We start from the raw sequence: 18421 nt of genomic DNA, 5'->3' as shown, positions 1-18421 counted from the left end.
TTTTTACCCACAAAAAAGAAACCTGCACCCATCGGGGAGGTGGAATTCCGGATCAACCCGGCAGCTAACGAGTCCCGGATGTAGGTCTCCATTGATTCGCGCTCAGGCCGTGAGAGGTTGTACAGCCTGCTGGGATCTGCCCGGAATCACTGCCCGGAACCAAATCAATGGCACAATCATAAGGACGGTGGGGAGGAAGAGTGAGCGCCAGATCCTTGCTGAACACGTCGACAAGGTCATGGTACTCCACCGGCACCGCCCCCAGATTGGGCGGGACTCTGACCTCCTCCTTAGCTCGGGAGCCGGGAGGAACCGAGGAACCTAGACACACCCGATGGCAGGTCTCGCTCCACTGAACCACTACCCCGGACGGCCAATCAATCCGGGGATTGTGCTTCAACATCCAGGGAAATCCTAAAAGCACACGGGAGGTGGCCTGAGTCACAAAAAACTCGATCACCTCCCGGTGATTCCCTGACACCACCAGAGTTACAGGTGGTGTCTTATTCGTGATCGGAGGGAGAAGGGAGCCATCTAGTGCCCGAACCTGTACAGGCGAGGTAAGCGCCACCAGAGGGAGCCCTATCTCCCTAGCCCATCTGCTATCCAACAGATTCCCCTCAGAGCCCGTGTCCACCAGTGCTGGGGCCTTCAGGGTTGAGTTCTCATACAGGATCGTGACTGGGAGTCGTGTAGCAATGTGGGTGTGTCCCACGTGAATGTCTCGACCCACCCCTAGCCCAGTCTCTATGAGCGGGCGTTTGGAGTTTGACCGCTCGGGGCAGTCTCTTACATGGTGCTCTGTCGAGCCACAAACAAAACAAGCTCTGTGGGCCTGCCTCCTCTGTGCATCTGGTGCCCTAAATGTTGCCCTACTCGTGTCTTTAGCTTCGTCAGCAGGGGGAGCCGTGGCCCCACGGAGCGCAGGGGCCGTGGAGCGTGGGGAAGGCGGAGCGCGGTCGGATCCGGAAGGGAGAGGGACGGCGCATGCCCGGCCACGCCCTTCGTCTCGTTCCCGCCGACGTTCTTCTAACCGGTTGTCCAACCGTATGACAAGATCGATGAGCCCGTCTAAATCCCGCGGTTCGTCCTTAGCCACCAGGTGCTCCTTGAGAACCAACGACAGTCCATTTACAAAGGCAGCGCGGAGGGCAGTGCTATTCCAGCCGGACCTCGCAGCCGCGATGCGGAAGTCGACTGCATAGGCAGCTGCGCGCCGACGCCCCTGTCTCATCGACAGTAGCACGGTTGAAGCGGTTTCTCCTCTATTGGGGTGATCGAACACGTTTCTGAACTCCCTCACAAACCCATCATATGTCTGAAGGAGCCGTGACTTTTGCTCCCAGAGCGCTGTAGCCCAAGCGCGTGCCTCGCCGCGAAGCAGGTTTATTACATAAGCTACCTTGCTAGCATCGGTCGCGTACATGACTGGACGCTGTGCGAAGACGATCGAACACTGCATAAGAAAATCCGCGCATGTCTCCACACAGCCTCCGTACGGCTCTGGGGGGCTTATGTATGCTTCCAGGGAAGGTGGGAGGGGTCGTTGAACGACCAGTGGAACGTCAATGTTACGCACAGGGTCTACGGGAGGGAGAGCCGCAGCGGTGCCCGGAGGGCGCGCTTCCACCTGCGCGGCGAGAGCCTCCACCCTGCGGTTCAGGAGGACGTTCTGCTCGGTCATCAAATCTAACCGAGTCGTGAAAGCGGAGAGGATCCGCTGCAACTCACCGATTACCCCTCCTGCGGACGCCTGCGCGTCCTGTTCTTCCATTGGCCGTTCAACAGCCGGTTGACGCCCCTCGGGATCCATGACGCTGGCCGAGATATCCTGTTGTGAAAGTGTAGGAACACGGACCCACAACAGGGGGCGCAAATGAACGGACAATGGAGGAGTTGAATAACACTGCTTTTACTGCTGTGAAACAGGCACAACAAATACAACCGATTACAATATTGAAATGGAGTCCAATTACAACGGTGTCGTGTGGGCAGGCTCGACGATAGGAGACGTCTGTCCAAGTCGAACCGGAACCAACCCGATTTCCTCTGCCACCGAACCCCGGGAATACTGGAGCCGCCAAGTCCCGAATTCCCAGGTGGCCACTGCCTCCGCTCGTCGGATCCGGTACTGCTGGCAAGAAACAGAAACAGTCAGGTGTGGATGCGGCTGCACCCAGCAACACGGAGGGTGGAGAGTCCACCTCCACCTCTCGTCAACAACAATGTAGGAAGGTGAGTACTTATCCGAATGTTGTCTAGTAGTCAGCTGTCCTACAGATAATCAAACGAGAATACAATTAAAGTCACACGTGTGTGCAGGCTGAGATGGTTACCTCTTTGGTAAGGCGATATCTCGGCAAATGAGGTGGAGATGCCGTCCTGTTGATATACCGCCTTGTTAATTGGGATCAGCTGTCTCCAGTGATGGGTGGCAGCCGTCATCCTGGCTGCTCCTGTAAGGCGGCAGCGCCCTCCAGTGCCTGGAGCCCGCACTCCAGGCAGGGCGCCCTCTAGTGGCGGTGGGCCAGCAGTACCTCCTCTTCAGCGGCCCACACAACACATCCTAGTTTCATTTTGGATGCTTACATTATTTTACTTTGCACAGAAACAAAATTTTTTCACAAAAAACTAAAAATACCAGGGTCAAAATTATTAGTCCCCTTAAGAGCTGACCTTTTTGTTGAACCATAGCACAAACCACTGTTGTACAGTGATGTGCTTTAACTTTGTAATGCTTAAAGCTTGTAAAATCAAGTTAAAACTGAGGATTATCTTCCAAAGTACACACACTGTAACAACTTTGGTAAGGCTTTCAGCTGTAACTTGAGAAGGCATAAAAAAATCACTTTAGACTTGAAAAAAAAGAGTTGTTGGTGCTTCAAAAGCAGGATATACAAAGTTATCACAGCATTTCCAAGGGTCAAGAACTGGAGTGACAAGTATCATCAAGAAATGCAAAGAGAGCCACACAGTACAGAACAAGCCTAGCAGAGGTAAGAAGCGAAAGAGTTCAAAGACCCTGGAAGTAAAACTAGTGAGTGACGTGTCTAAAGACCCCAGAACAACTGCTAAGACATCAGTGAATGACTTAGCCAAGTCAGGAATTGTAATCTCAAAGAAGGCAATCACTGGATCCCTGGGCAGGAATGGACTGTGAGGTTGCAGAGCAAGAAAAACTCAATTTCTGCAGAACAGACACCTTCAATCCAGACTGAAGTACACTAAGGATAATCTAGAGAAAGTGTGTCCTTTGGTCAGATGAGATGAAACTAGAGCTCTTTGGCCATAGTGACGTTGCTTATGTTTGGAGAAAGAAGGGAAAGGCGTATAACCCAAAGAACACCTTCCCCACAGTCAAACACGACAATGGGAGTATTATGCTGTATGGATGCTTCAGGGCACCTGGAACTGAGAATATCATCAAGGTGGAAGGAATCATGATGAAGGCAGGATATGTGAAGATTTTGAAAGAAAACCTTGCAGTCAACAGCAAAACTGGGTCTGGATCATCGACAACGGCCCGAAATATACGTTGCTCCTGTTGAAGAACTACCTTCAGAAGACCAAATTGAATGTTATTGACTGGCCTGAACAACAACCTGACATGAGCTGAAGACCAAGTTCCATGTCAGAAGACCATAAAATCTGGAGGAACTTGAGTATTTCATCAAAAAAGAGTGGGATGGGATTCCTCAGGAGACATGACTGAGACTTGTTGAAAACTACAGCAAACAATTGCAGGTTGTTATCCAACAAAGAGCATGCACAATTGACCATTAGCATGGGGGGATTGATAATTTTGACCCCGGTAGTCTTTGGCTTTTGTGAAATCATTTTTTCTGTGTGCAGAATAAAATAATGTAAGCATCCAAAATAAAAGTGGGTTGTTTAGAAATGCTGTGTTGAAAATTCCTTGCTCTTTTTTTTTAAAGCACTTGAAGAAAACTTTAAATTGCATCGGGGGCTAAAAATGACAAAGTTTGTTGAGCAAGTAGCCAAATGGATAAGGAACTGGCCTGCCAAAATTTAGACCTGTGTTTGAATCCTGCTCATGCTGCCTGTTTGTGCCATTGGAGGAGACTCTTAATCTGCATTGTCTGTCCACCAAGCTGTAAATGGATACTGGCCTTGGCTGGGGAAGTAACTTGCATTGGACTGGCGTCCCATCCATTGGGAGTTGTAGACTCCCATCCAATTGACGCTACAGAATCCGGAGATGAACTCTGACACCTACGGCCCTCAGGGCCTATATAGGACTTACTATTTTTTCTACTTCTTCTTCTGCTGCTGCTGCTTCTGCTTCTTCTTCTTCTTGTAAAGACAAACACATTCAGACTCTCATTTAATGAGCCAACTTTTAATGTAAAGGGCCTTTCACACCAGATGTGCATTGCTCTAAAACCCATTATTTTTAATGCCGAGCCCCACGCAGAGGCATGGTACAGAGACATGCAGCAAAAGGCGTAGCTGTGCATCACTTAGCTGGGCACACTGCCACTTGGCATCAGCGCGCTGTGATGTGTTTAAACACATTCTTGCAGTAAAATCACAAAAACACATCTCAATCGACATAGAAGAAATTAAGTAAAAAATACATTGTTCCCATTCTGGCCAGGTGCTTAATTTCCACAACAGGAGCCTTACATGTGAGAAAAACACCATTAATCCTTGCTTCGTTAAGTGCACACATTACATTGCTGTTAGATACACAAAAACACATGTCACCATAAGTACATCAAAATAAAAGCATCAAATAATGAGCTGCCTTTAACACAGTAAAAACATAAAGAAGTGTTTTTACATAAAAAGCAGACCTTCATAAGAGTCATTTACACTTAATCTTACCAAAGTTCACCCAACTCCAACTTTCACCATGGCACTGTGACATTTATTCGTACGACCATTAGAAACAAAGAAGACAGCAAAGTGCCGAGCTGATGTGTGTCAGAGGAATGGTCAGAGAGCGCCTGTTAGTTTATATACAGCAGATTTTCAAAGAAAAATCTTTTCAAATATACATTCATGTTCTACCTCCTTCAATTACCTCCTTTAATTTACCTCATTTAATTTCTGTTTTGCTTCTGTTTTGAAGAAGGGAAAAAAGCAGTTCTTACTTTATAAACGTTTGTTGTTCCTCTGTAATTAATACCATAACTTGTCCATTGTTGCTTCAGATGAGACAATGATTTCTTGATTGATATAATAATGTACCTTGGACATTTCTTTTTAGACTAATAAAATAACATGAAAAGTAAGGTGTATATTTTTATGCCTGACAGATTCATTCATATGCGAGGTGCATCCAAAAATATACTCAACAAAAATATAAACGCAACACTTTGGTTTTGCTCCCATTTTGTATGAGATGAACTCAAAGATCTAAAACTTTTTCCACATACACAATATCACCATTTCCCTCAAATATTGTTCACAAACCAGTCGAAATCTGTGATAGTGAGCACTTCTCCTTTGCTGAGATAATCCATCCCACCTCACAGCTGTGCCATACCAAGATGCTGATTAGACACCATGATTAGTGCACAGGTGTGCCTTAGACTGCCCACAATAAAACACCACTCTGAAAGGTGCAGTTTTGTTTTATTGGGGGGGGGAATACCAGTCAGTATCTGGTGTGACCACCATTTGCCTCATGCAGTGCAACACATCTCCTTCGCATCATCCGTGAAGAGAACACCTCTCCAATGTGCCAAACGCCAGCGAATGTGAGCATTTGCCCACTCAAGTCGGTTACAACGACGAACTGGAGTCAGGTCGAGACCCCGATGAGGACGACGAGCATGCAGATGAGCTTCCCTGAGACGGTTTCTGACAGTTTGTACAGACATTCTTTGGTTATTCAAACCGATTGTTTCAGCAGCTGTCCGAGTGGCTGGTCTCAGACGATCTTGGAGGTGAACATGCTGGATGTGGAGGTCCTGGGCTGGTGTGGTTACACGTGGTCTGCGGTTGTGAGGCTGGTTGGATGTACTGCCAAATTCTCTGAAACGCCTTTGGAGACGGCTTATGGTAGAGAAATGAACATTCAATACATGAGCAACAGCTCTGGTTGACATTCCTGCTGTCAGCATGCCAACTGCATGCTCCCTCAAATCTTGCGACATCTGTGGCATTGTGCTGTGTGATAAAACTGCACCTTTCAGAGTTGCCTTTTATTGTGGGCAGTCTAAGGCACACCTGTGCACTAATCATGGTGTCTAATCAGCATCTTGGTATGGCACACCTGTGAGGTGGGATGGATTATCTCAGCAAAGGAGAAGTGCTCATTATCACAGATTTAGACTGGTTTGTGAACAATATTTGAGAGAAATGGTGATATTGTGTATGTGGAAAAAGTTTTAGATCTTTGAGTTCATCTCATACAAAATGGGAGCACAACCAAAAGTGTTGCGTTTATATTTTTGTTGAGTGTATTTTACCTTATTTTATCCCACAAAATAAATGCAGCTCGCGAGTTGTCATTTGGTGGGGAGGTGTAAGGAACCTTCTTGCACAAGTGTGAATTTTTTTTCTAGTTCACAGCGCCCACAACATTGAATTTTCTGTTGGATCTTCATAACTGAACTACCTGAGGCCATCCACAGCCAAAATGACCAAGTGGTTGACAGAATATGGACTTTGGTCATGGATGACGGTTACGTCACCACACCAGAATTTGCAGAGGATGTGGGGATGTACCGAAGCAGCTGACGGTGGAGGAGTAATTTTTATTTGAAATTTTTTTTGTGAATTTTTATTTAAAATTTGTCCATGTGGTACAAGTAAAGGAATATATATATATATATATATATATATATATTATTAAAATATAAAGATACAGACTAATAATTCAACAATATAAAACAGTGCTGTGCAATTTTGATTACTGTCTGACTACATGTGAAAATGGACAGCAAAAAAATTAAAATTAAATTCAAAAATTCTTGTTATGTAAACTTTGACTGTTCTTGTCGTCAGAGCAAAAAAAAAAAAAAACTACACAACTACAGTATGGATTGATTGGGTAAAATAATAAAAAAAAATCGCCCAAACAATTAACAAATATAACCAGTGATGGTGATTACCATTCAGATAGCATAAGCTAAAGCAGCCTGTTGCTAAAGGCTAGGCTAACGTTAGTCTGTAAAACTGAGTGTTAAGTGGTGCACTAACATCACATTTTATTTTCATATTATTCACACACCTTAGTCAAACTGGATCTGTGTAATATGTCCAGATGTGTGTTGGAGTGTGTCAGCCCAACGAGGCCGTCCATGTTAGCTCACTGCACACAGTGCCGGGTGGCTCTCACTCGGGCTCACTGATGGTCGGTTACTGTAGAAAGTTCCTCCTCCCAGGAGACTGATCTCTGTCACAAACATTTCTTCTTTTATGCTGCTTATCTGTTTATCACTCACAGACAGAGTGCTCACTGTTTTATTCTTTTTTTCTGGAACACTTGCATCTTCACAAAAATGGCAGCTTTAGGACTTGTTCAGCAATCAGAAGCATGGTGACACCAAAAACTCCATTGCATATTCAGATGCGCTATTTTCATCTTGCAGTCACAGTGTCTTGCACATTTGACGCATCCAATGTGAAAGGCCTTCAAAACATAAACACTTTTATTTGATATTTTATATTGAGACAGTTCTATTTGTTTCTCTTTGTCTACTCAGAGATGGTCTTGTTCTAACAAAGTCTGGTGCAACAGAGTTTCGGTTCCGTCTGTCAGGTGTGCAGTTGTCCGACCGTGGTTTCTACTGGTGCGATATTACAGCGTGGACAAAACAGCTGGGACAAAGTTGGACCAGAGCCATCAGTGCAGAGTCTAACAAAGTCAAGATCGACTTTCAAGAAAATGGTGGGTCTACTCATTGGTTTGTGATAATATAATGTATAACCCCAAAACAGAAAAAGTTGAGTTGGTATTTAATATGTACATTTCAAAAACCTGCAATGATTCTTCCATTTGCTTTGACTTTTATGTCATTGCAGACATGTCATGTTTTGTGTGGTCAACTCTATTTAATTTGTTAATATACTTCCATTATTGCATTTCAGGCCTGTAACATATTCCAAAAAATTTGGGATGGGAACATTTTAGGGTGAATAATAAGGTTAAAAAAAATCATGTTAACAGGTGATATCTGTAGTTGACTGTATTCATAATTTGGTTCAAAAACAGTATCCATGAAAGGCTGATTCTTGAGTAAAAAAATGGGCAGAGGATCTTCAGTTTATTAACAAATGCGTTAGAAAATTATTGAAAAGTTTAAAAATAATATTTCTTAAACAAACAAGTAGAACAGGTAGTCTTGTATATAAGAGGTTGGCCTGCCAATATTTAGACATGGGTTCAAACCCTGCTCAGTTTACCTGTCTGTGTCCTTGGACAAGACACTTGAGCCTCGTTTCCACTGAACGGTCTGGGTCAGAACGGCACAGTATGGTATTGGTCAGGTCGGAACGGTTAGGTCTGGCTTGAAAAACACCATTAATCCTTGCTTCGTTAAGTGCACACATTACATTGCTGTTAGATACACAAAAACACATGTCACCATAAGTACATCAAAATAAAAGCATCAAATAATGAGCTGCCTTTAACACAGTAAAAACATAAAGAAGTGTTTTTACATAAAAAGCAGACCTTCATAAGAGTCATTTACACTTAATCTTACCTGTTACGTTGTTTCAGTCAAATACATCATCACAGCCTGACAAAAACGTATCCATATAAAGTGTCCTTATTTTGGAAAAGGACATTTGGAAATATGCGAATTCCATGGCTGAAGAAACGTAGCATTTTTAAAAAAGTCCCTCTGTGTTTAAAATGCTACGTTTCTTCAGCCACGATAAGGAACTAAAGTGTTTTAGATGTCGTTTTCCAAAATCAGGACACTTTATGTGGATAAGTTTTCATCAGGGTGTGATGATGAATCTGACTGAAATGAAGAGGTAAGATTAAGACTTTATATTTACTCAGTTTGTGAATGGGTTTTATGGTTTTAATATTTAAAACAGTCTGAACTATTTACATGAGGACTGCAGCTTTCAGTTGTTCGGCCAATCAGTGGACAGCATCGATGGATGTATTTCAACTTATGAGTAACTTCCAAAATCAAGTGTCAGAAATCACATAATTTACCTACAACTTATGGCCTGTGTATGCAGGACGTAAGAGATATACGCTGGCATGCATTGAAAATATTGTGCATGCCCAAAATTTATCAACGTGCTCACTGTATTACAATGTATATCGGCGCGCTTCAGCGTGCTCTTAACTTATACAAAAGTTACCCATAACTTATTAGATGTACGAGGTCTGTTAGAAAAGTAACGGACCTTTTTATTTTTTGCAAAAACCATATGGATTTGAATCACGTGTGATTGCATCAGCCAAGCTTGAACCTTCTTGCGCATGCATGAGTTTTTTCACGCCTGTCGGTTGCGTCATTCGCTTGTGAGCACGGTTTGTGGGAGGAGTGGTCCAGCCCCCTCGGCGGATTTTCATTGTCAGGAAAAGCGACTGCCGCTTTGCTGCATCAAAATTTTTTCAGAAACTGTGAGAGACAGCCAGGTGGAAACCATTCGGAAAATTCAGATGGCTTTCGGTGAAGATCTTATGGGCATCACAGAGATTAAGGAGCATTACAACCGGATTAAAGACGGCCCACAGCGGCTAAGGGCGTGCTGCGCTCTGAGCAGCCATCGACAGGCTGAAACGACCAGATCATTTCCAAAGTGAAGGCTGTGTTGATCCGGGACATCGTGTGACTACCAGAGAAATGGCAAGAGAGGTGGACATAGCACTTTTTCGGCACATTACACTGTTACAGGAGATTTTGTAATGAAAGACATGCAGCGGAATTCGCGCGTCAGGACGAAGCCGCTAATGGCGCAGAACAAAAAGCACCTCCGTGTTGGAAATCTCACGGGACATGCCCAGCTCTTCCACCATTCTGAAGATTCAGATGGCTTTGGGTGGCTTTTCAGTCGAGTGAGTATCCGAGAAATTGTCGAAGAGCTGGGCATGCCACAACATGTCCTGTGAGACCAACATGGAGGTGCTTTTGTTCCGCACCATTAGCGGCTCCGTGGCAAATTCCTCCTCCTCTGTTTTCATGACAAAATCTCCTTTAACAGTGGAATGTGCCGGAAAAGTGCTGATGTCCACCTTTTTTGCCATTTCTCTGGTCAGACGACGTCCCGGATCAACACAGCATTCAGTTTGGAAATGATCCGGTCGTTTCAGCCTGTCGATCGCCGCTCGGAGCGCGGCGCGCACTCAGCCACTGTGGGCCATCTTTAATTCGGTTGTAATGCTCCTTAATCTCTGTGATGCCCATAAGATCTTCACCAAAAGCCATCTGAATTTTCTGAATGGTTTCCATCTGGCTGTCTCTCACAGTTTCTGGAAAAATTTGATGCAGCGCTGCTCCAGCCGTTCAGACATTTTCCTTACAATGAAAATCCGCTGAGGGGGGAGGACCAGTGCTCACTCAAAGCCTACTCACAGGCGAATGTCGCAACCGACAGGCGTGAAAAAACTCACGCATGCGCACAAAGGTTCAAGCTTGGCTGATGCAATCACACGTGATTCAAATCCATAAGGTTATTGCAAAAAATAAAAAGGTCCGATACTTTTCTAACAGACCTCGTATGCCAGTGTTTTTAGTACAGTCGGCATATGCTGGCTAAATCGCATATGCTGGCTAAATCATTATTTGTTCAAATAATGCTGAAAGGTGAACATAATTAAAGACTTCTGGAAATATCAGTACGCTTCACCATTGGCTGGCCATGGTTTAGCTACATTAACACTTTATATTTACTCAGTGTGTGAATGGTTGTAATATTTGAAAGAGTACTGCAGCTTTCGCTTTAGGTGCTGAGCCAATCAGTGCACAGCAGTGGATTAGCGCCTCCCTTTTGTTACCGGTCTGCCACTTTGGGACCCCATCTGAAGGGTGCAGAAAAAGTGGTACAGTACAGGCCAGTTATTTTGGTACGCGTTCCTCAATCTGAATGTGGGAACACACAAACTAGCATGCTGTACTGACCCGGATTGCTGACTGTAAATGGGGCTTTAATGTGTGCTGTCTGTCCTCCCAGCTGCAAATGGTTAACAGCCTCAGCTAGGCTAAGTTGTAGTAAGTTATGCGATTGTTGACACACGTTTCTTGTAAGTTACTCATAAGTCAAAATACTTCAATTGCGCGGTCCATTGGTTGGCTCAGCAACTGAAAGCTGCAGTCCTCATGCGAGCAGTTCAGATTGTTTCAAACATTAAACTCATTCACACACTAAGTATAATGTCTTAATCTTACTTGTTTGTTTCAGTCGGATTTATCATCACAGCCTGACAAAATCTTATCCAGATAAAGCATCCTGATTTTGGAAAATGTCTAAAAATACCATAGTTCCTTGTTGTGGCTGAAGAAACATAGCTTTTAAAGGAAGTCCCTCTTTTTTGTACGTTTCTCAGCCTGAACCAGAGGACGCTGGTGCTTTGTGCCATAACAAGACAATTAATTATTATTATATTAAAAGTTGAAAGAGTCACAGCACCTCATTCATTCATGTCAGCATTTGCCATAGACATCAGTCAACTCTTCAGCATTCTGCACACAATGAAAATAAATCCCGTGATAAATCCCGTGATCCACCACAATAAAATAAAATAAAAAAAATGTTAAATAACTCTGTTTGACCTCCATGTGGAGGGGAGAGGCCGTGCAACACCTTATGTATGCTTGATGACATGCTTGTCAGTATTTACGTGCTCCACTTGCCAAACAAAAGGGCTCTGCCGGCGGTGAAAACGCAAACCATGCCAGACTTAACCATTCCGACCCTTACCATACCATGCAATACCGACCTGAACCGCTCCGTGGAAATGCAGCTGTCAGCATATGCTGGCTAAATCATCATTGTGTGACAGCTGCATAACCTATTCGACGTATCCATTGTATTCAGTGCATTTTTCATCCGTCAGCATATGCTGGCTAAATCGTCATGTGTGACAGGGCCTTTAGCTACCCAACATTTTTGGAATCTGTTGCTAATTTGAAATGGATGTATGTTAACAAGTGAAGTTAAGTTGACGCTTTTTCCCATGAGTTAAGGAGGTGATGTGAGGACACAGTGACATTTACAAATAACAAAAATAGAGAACAATGTCTATGATGACAACAAAGCCACAGCCAAAGATCATATGAGGAAAAACAAAAGAAAAAAAAACGAAAGGGGAAAAAAAAACAAAATATAAAGCAATCTTGATAATAATGTTCATAGGCATAGTAGCAGTAGTTATTAAATTATTCAGAGTTAAAGAGCATATTGAGTAAGCGAGAATTAGGTGAATGTGAACATGAGGGTAAGCTCCAATTCTGTGTGTAGGATGTAATTGTTATCATGTCGCGATAATATGAATGATTGAGTGGAGCTGCATCCATGCCCCCGCTCTGAAACCAGAGGAGCAGCCCCACAGCACACAGGGACCCCAAAGTCATGGCAAGCAGCACATCTCAAAGAGCACCTCCCCCTGGTGGGCCAGTTGGGCCAGGTTGAGAGATGACCAGTGGGGCCATAGACCAGGATGGCCTGATGAGGCTGTAATCTGTGGATGTGTAGACATTGTACCAGGAGACATTCTTCACTACTTTCTTTTGACCTCTCCTGTTTTTGGTTCGGGTCCTCACACCAGATCCAGGAAGCATCCCCATGTACCATACACTGAGACACAATTTTAGTTTTTTAGTTTTTTATTATTATTGTTATTATTATTATTATTATTATTATTGTTATTATTCTTTTCCTAGTTTGGGATGTCCTGGAACTTGTACTCTGGTGTGACTTACTGTATATACTCAAAAATCGCATTTGTTGTTGTTAACAACAGAGCGACTCGACCAAATGTAATCTTTTTAGTGCACATAATGCCCGGCGCTTATTTAAGGCAAGTGTTTTTTTTTTTTTTTTTTTTTTTGTCTTCAGGTGAAGTTTTGACCCGGTCATTAAATGAAGCAGGCCCCTATTCATCCCAGGTGTTTAATCAAGGAAATATGTAATCCTAATTGGTGCTGGGGATTCCATGTGGATCGTTCAGTGCCTCCTGACTAATCCATTACCTACATAAGTCCCTTCGGCTGCTCCCTCGTTTTCACTCAGGGTCGCCACAGCAGATCAAAGGTAGATGTACATGTTGATGGTACAAGTTTTACACCGAATGCCCTTCCTGACGCAACTCCACATTACATGGAGAAATGTGGCAGGGGTGGGGTTTCAGATTTTGTCCTTTGTATACATATAGCAGATTTTGTCCATTTTATACATATAGTGGATTTCTATTATGATGGACAAAATTCGCTGGTCCACTTAAATCCATTATATGCTAGTTTTACTGTACTCTCTTGCAATTCATACGATAGATTTGGCACAACATTTCTGCCAGATGCCCTTCCAGAAGCAACTCCAGGTATGCAAGGAGAACGAACATTGTTGGCTTTGAACCTCAGGCATTAGAAGCCAAGTGTGTTAACGTCTTTACTTCTGTGCTGCACCCTGAGATATTCATGACGTGTAAATCTGTGATCCTTTTTCTCAAGTCTGCACTGAGCTCCTTGGACAAAGGCAAAACCCCTTTGTATTTTCTCTTAGTCTAAAGAACGCTGTGAAACAAACCCTTTTCATGATTGCACAGATGAGTTAAACCCCTGTCACACCGGGTCTGCTTTGAGTTGCTTCATGTGGCGTCATGACGAAGCAGGAATGTCTGCGTCAGGTGCGCGCAGCAGGTGGGCAGAGAGGAGGTGAGGACGCAGAGGAGAACCTGCAGACAGACTCAGCTGCAGCCAGTCTGCGTGCACTGTGATTTCTCTTCTAGTTTGTATGTCTTATGCTGAGCTGCAGGTCTGCGTGCTGAGTTCTGTCATAGTTTATCTTCTCTGACCGTGAGCTGTGCGCACGCATGAACGAACTGTCCATGAGAAAATGTGGAGATGTCTGGAGTTATGCTGTATTTTGTGGACATGTCCTCTCTCTGGCAATCAGTCTGTGAGCAGGACTTTGGACTTTATTCAGAAATAATTGTGAGAGAATTTAAGGAGGTTTTTTCCTGTGCTTTTTGAGTGTGTAGTTTTTACTGCATTGTGTACACGGTATAACAATCTTGTGTGATTTATACTTCGGGAACAATGGAACACAGCAGGATTCATAAATTGGCATCAGGTAACGTTGTATTGTGAGGGTGTGGCTTCTAGTCACGTTGAGTACCATTGCTTTGCCCTGACTTGCGTTGAAACCACTTCTTTTCTGCATCAAGCACACGACGCAGAAAAAATTAAACGTTTAATTTTTGGCGTCCAATTTTTGGCGTCCAATTGGCTTCATCCTTTGTATCCCTCACGGTATTGTGGCGTTGAGCTACATCGTCTCAGCACTAGTTTGCATCCACATGGCGTCATCATGATGCCGCATGACGCAACTCCAAGCAGGCCCGGTGTGAAAGGGGCTTTACGAGCTGTTCTCAATCACAGTCATGAATAGCAAGGTACCAGGTCTTTGTCTTCTCATGGAAGTGGACATTTTTGAACTTTAAGCACCAGTGAGTGAATGAAGCTGTGCTTATCTTTAAGTGTATGGGTGAACTCCACAAGGACTTGGATGAACTGCGCTTGAATTTGCTACTGTAGATTGTGCCTTGCTAAAACCTTGCACAAGAACAAGGTGGGGCTAGACAACTCTGATTAGGCTGGTTGTAATGTGTTTAACTTAAAGTTGCATGTCGCACAATCATCTTGCTTCTGTGACTGCAGGCATTAATACGAAACACGCTTGAACCATGCAGGAGACTTTGGGATCGCTTCCCACCTTTTCTGTGTGGAGTTTGCATGTTCTCCCCGTGTCTGTGTGGGTTTCCTCCAGGCACTCTGGTTTCCTCCCACAATCAAAACATGCTTATTTAGGGTCTGCTCCTTTCTCTGCCCCTGACCAAGGCAGCGTCTCTACATCTAGAGTTGGTCCCCTGGTGCCAGACTGTGGCTGCCCACTGCTCCTAGTGGTTAGTCTCTAATTACGATGGGTTAAATGCAGAGGACAAATTTTGTTCTATATAAGTACAATGACAATAGGCTCTTCTTCTGAAAAAGAACAGTTAAAATAAAGTAATTGAAAGCCTGATATTGCTTTGACATTCACATCCATCATGACAGTATATAAATGTCTGACCACAAGCCACTGGTCTATTTAATGTTCTTTAATCTGACTGGGAAGTGAGCAGTAGGTGGAGGAATGTGAGCAGCAGGCTGAAATGGAAGTAAAGCAACTTAATGGATGTGGTATGGCACACAGGGGAAAATCAAAACGTGGAGCATTTGAGTGATGTGGAATTTCATGGATAAAGACAAGACTAAATATATTATTCAAATTAAATGTCAAAATAAGGTGATTTTTATTAGATAAGCCATAAAAACAAGAAAGGCAGTCATTAAGGAAAAATGTTTATGCTCAAAATACAATTACATAAGTAAGTCCCTTCGGCTGCTTCTTTGTTTTTTTTTGTTTTTTGTTTGTTTGTTTGTTGTTTCATTTGGGGTCATCGCAACAATTCCAAGGTGGATCTGCATGTTGAATTAGCACAAGTTTTATGGCAATGCCCTTCCTGATGCAACTCCACATTACATTAAGAAATGCAGGAGGGGTGGGATTCGAACCGGGAACCTTCCACACTCAAACCAAGTGCAATAACCACTTGGCCGTCCCTGCAACTCAAAATACAGTTACATAATGGAAAAAAATAAGATTTGTGTTCTTGTCCACAAAATGTCACTTTGTTTTCCACAAGAGAATCAATTTTACACAAAGTCTCATTAAAATCACCTCCTTTAATTTTGAATAATTCTTTTAACCAATCAACAAGCATACGAACAAGCAGACAGATGTGAATTCCTTTTAAAATGGCCAAAGTGGTGGAATGCAGTGACAGGAGAGTGACTAGGAAAGAGAAGCTGGCAGGGCAGATGTAGGAAAAAAGAATTCTGAGATAAAGGGAATGTAAAGGAGAAGCAGGAAATTGGGCAAGAAAATTGGGTGAGGAAGAGGAGGAAGCCGAGGTGCTGGAACAGAAGCAGATGAGCAGGTCAAAAAGAAAAGCAGCAAGGAAGAAGATGAGGAAGAAGAACTGAAGGCGAGGATGACAAAAAGCAAGAAAATGAGACCGATTTAAGAATATCTTTCTCTGGGGAGGTCAGATGCTCTTGAGCACGATTATCTCTCTTCTGTCTCTTTACTGCTGCCTCTTTTATCATTTCCCTCCAGTTTCTTCTTTCGTTCTGACCATCCTTTTGGTTTAAGTTTTGCTGTCTTCCTCTCTTCCTGGCACAGCTTCAGAGTGACACCCTTTGGCCAGTCAGTCAGCTGCAAAGGTGCACAGCAACACATTATGCATTTTTGTTCTTAGGTGTGCATGTTATCCTTCAAGTGTCTTAGTTGAACGTGCCTATTTACAGGTGGGTGGGCTTGGACAATGCCGCTGAAGTGTCTTGTCCAAGGACACATACTGGTAGCGTGACTGGGAATCAAACCCGAGGTCTACAAATTAATAGCCCAACTTCTTTTCCCAGAGCGACCAGCTGTACAAGTTGATAGTATTATCATTATTTATTTTATTTTACAGATTGAGTTAAACGTCTGCAATGTTTTATTCATCCAGTGTTTAGATTTCTCTAAGGCTCAGCCACATTTTCCTTTGTTCCTCTGTTGGGGACAGAATAGTGCATAGACATCTTGCAGGTGTTTGTGTTTGTGCACCACCATAACAGGGTAAGAATATGACACACCAGCACACAGTTGTGAGGCAGTGATGAAAGGCTGGAGGTCATATAGATCACAGCTAATGGATAAGCCTCATTTTCTCCAGTGAACGACAGTTTAATATCATTCATCGTGGTTGGTGGCTCAAAGTCCGCTGACACTGAGGTGAACATAATGCTCAACTCTGTTCTGGAGAAGGATGTTCTTTGAGGTTTGATGTTACAGAGGCCATCAAGATGACCTGACATGAATCATATACAACATCTGTCACATGGACTTGGTCAGTGTGTGTGACAGCACACAAATCCACTATACAATGTCACCAATCTTGTTTAAACCTTCCAATAATACTGGGGCTTCTATCATCGTTTGGCTGTATGTTCCCATGCTGTCTTTCAAATGCTGAATGTCTGAAATTTTGGTTCTGTAAAAAGAAAAATTCTCCCTTGAACAAGCTTTTTTTTTTTTTTTTTTTTTTTTAGTTTGTAAATTGCTGAGTTGTTTATACTGTACTAATTTGGAGATTTTAATGGTGTAGTGGATCAGAGGTAAACCATGATCCATACGGGTTGTCACCTACATTTCGGCACACATAAACCACAGATTAATTACAGAGTTTACATAATTGTGAAATACAAATTTAATGTTACAGTGACTTGTGTTTTAAGTAGTACCTGTGCAATTCCTGATGTAGTTGCTGTGAAAACAGCTGCGCGTTCCCATGAATGTACCCTGTTGAAAGCAGACACCCTCTGCCGCCTCGTGATCCACTAGCAGCAGTCTGCTGTAGGCTCAGGACACTTATGGGTGCAAAAACAAAGAATCTCTTCAAAACATTAGGAGTTGAGGACAAAGTATCCATCGCCTCTTCCATGTGCTATATTCAGCCCACTGAACCAACTGGTGTACTTGAAAGCAAATGGGGCCAAGGCGGCTGAATGTTGGGGGCAGGGGGGTTTCTAGACTTTTGCAGAGTGCCTGTTCAGTAGGACTAATGTATTTATCCAAAAAGTGCTAAAAATAAAGTTATTATGACAGACATGTATGTGGTTTCATCAAGTTTATTGAATACCTTTTTACATAATATAAACAAATAACACTGTTAAATACCAGCATCAAACTGAGAACCTGAAAGCTGAGATGATTTCGGACTTTCTGAACCAGTGCAGTATTGGAGTTGAAACAAAAAACAGCGGGCACACGTGTCATGGTTTGGCCCTGTTCAGCTTATATTATACACAACACAACACAGATCCTCATTGGGATTTGGCACAAGTTTTACACCGGATGCCCTCCTGACACATCTCCAGTTTTACCTGGAGAAACAGACACAGCCCTGGTGTTCCTCAGAGGTCTCCCATTCAAGTACTAACCGTGACCCACTCTGCTTAGCGTCTGAGAGCTGACTGGATCGGGCTTATACAGAGCAAACTGGCTGCTATTTAGCAAATTTTTAAAAATAAAACATTATTTATTCTGTAAATCTACTGCATATTTTCACACCATTATGGACTGAATTACAGCTCATCTGTATGTTACAGTCAAAATTGAGGCTGTCCGAGAAATCATAGACCATTAACAGTTAAAAACAGTATTTACCAACAGA

The 18421-nt window shown here is 43.3% G+C and overlaps 1 protein-coding gene across 1 annotated transcript in view; it reads left to right on the top strand.

The window, feature by feature from the left end:
* si:ch211-132g1.7 (prostaglandin F2 receptor negative regulator) overlaps window positions 1-18421 on the top strand; it is a 317262-nt gene that overhangs the window by 184234 nt on the left and 114607 nt on the right. The window contains exon 10 of the mRNA XM_034173857.1: window positions 7680-7864. Coding sequence (XP_034029748.1) covers window positions 7680-7864 — 185 coding nt within the window. The remainder of the gene's footprint in view (window positions 1-7679; window positions 7865-18421) is intronic.

This window comes from Thalassophryne amazonica, chromosome 1 (genome assembly GCF_902500255.1).
Source record: "Thalassophryne amazonica chromosome 1, fThaAma1.1, whole genome shotgun sequence".
Taxonomy (NCBI): Eukaryota; Metazoa; Chordata; class Actinopteri; order Batrachoidiformes; family Batrachoididae; genus Thalassophryne; species Thalassophryne amazonica.
This window is presented reverse-complemented; position numbering and strand designations above follow the sequence as displayed.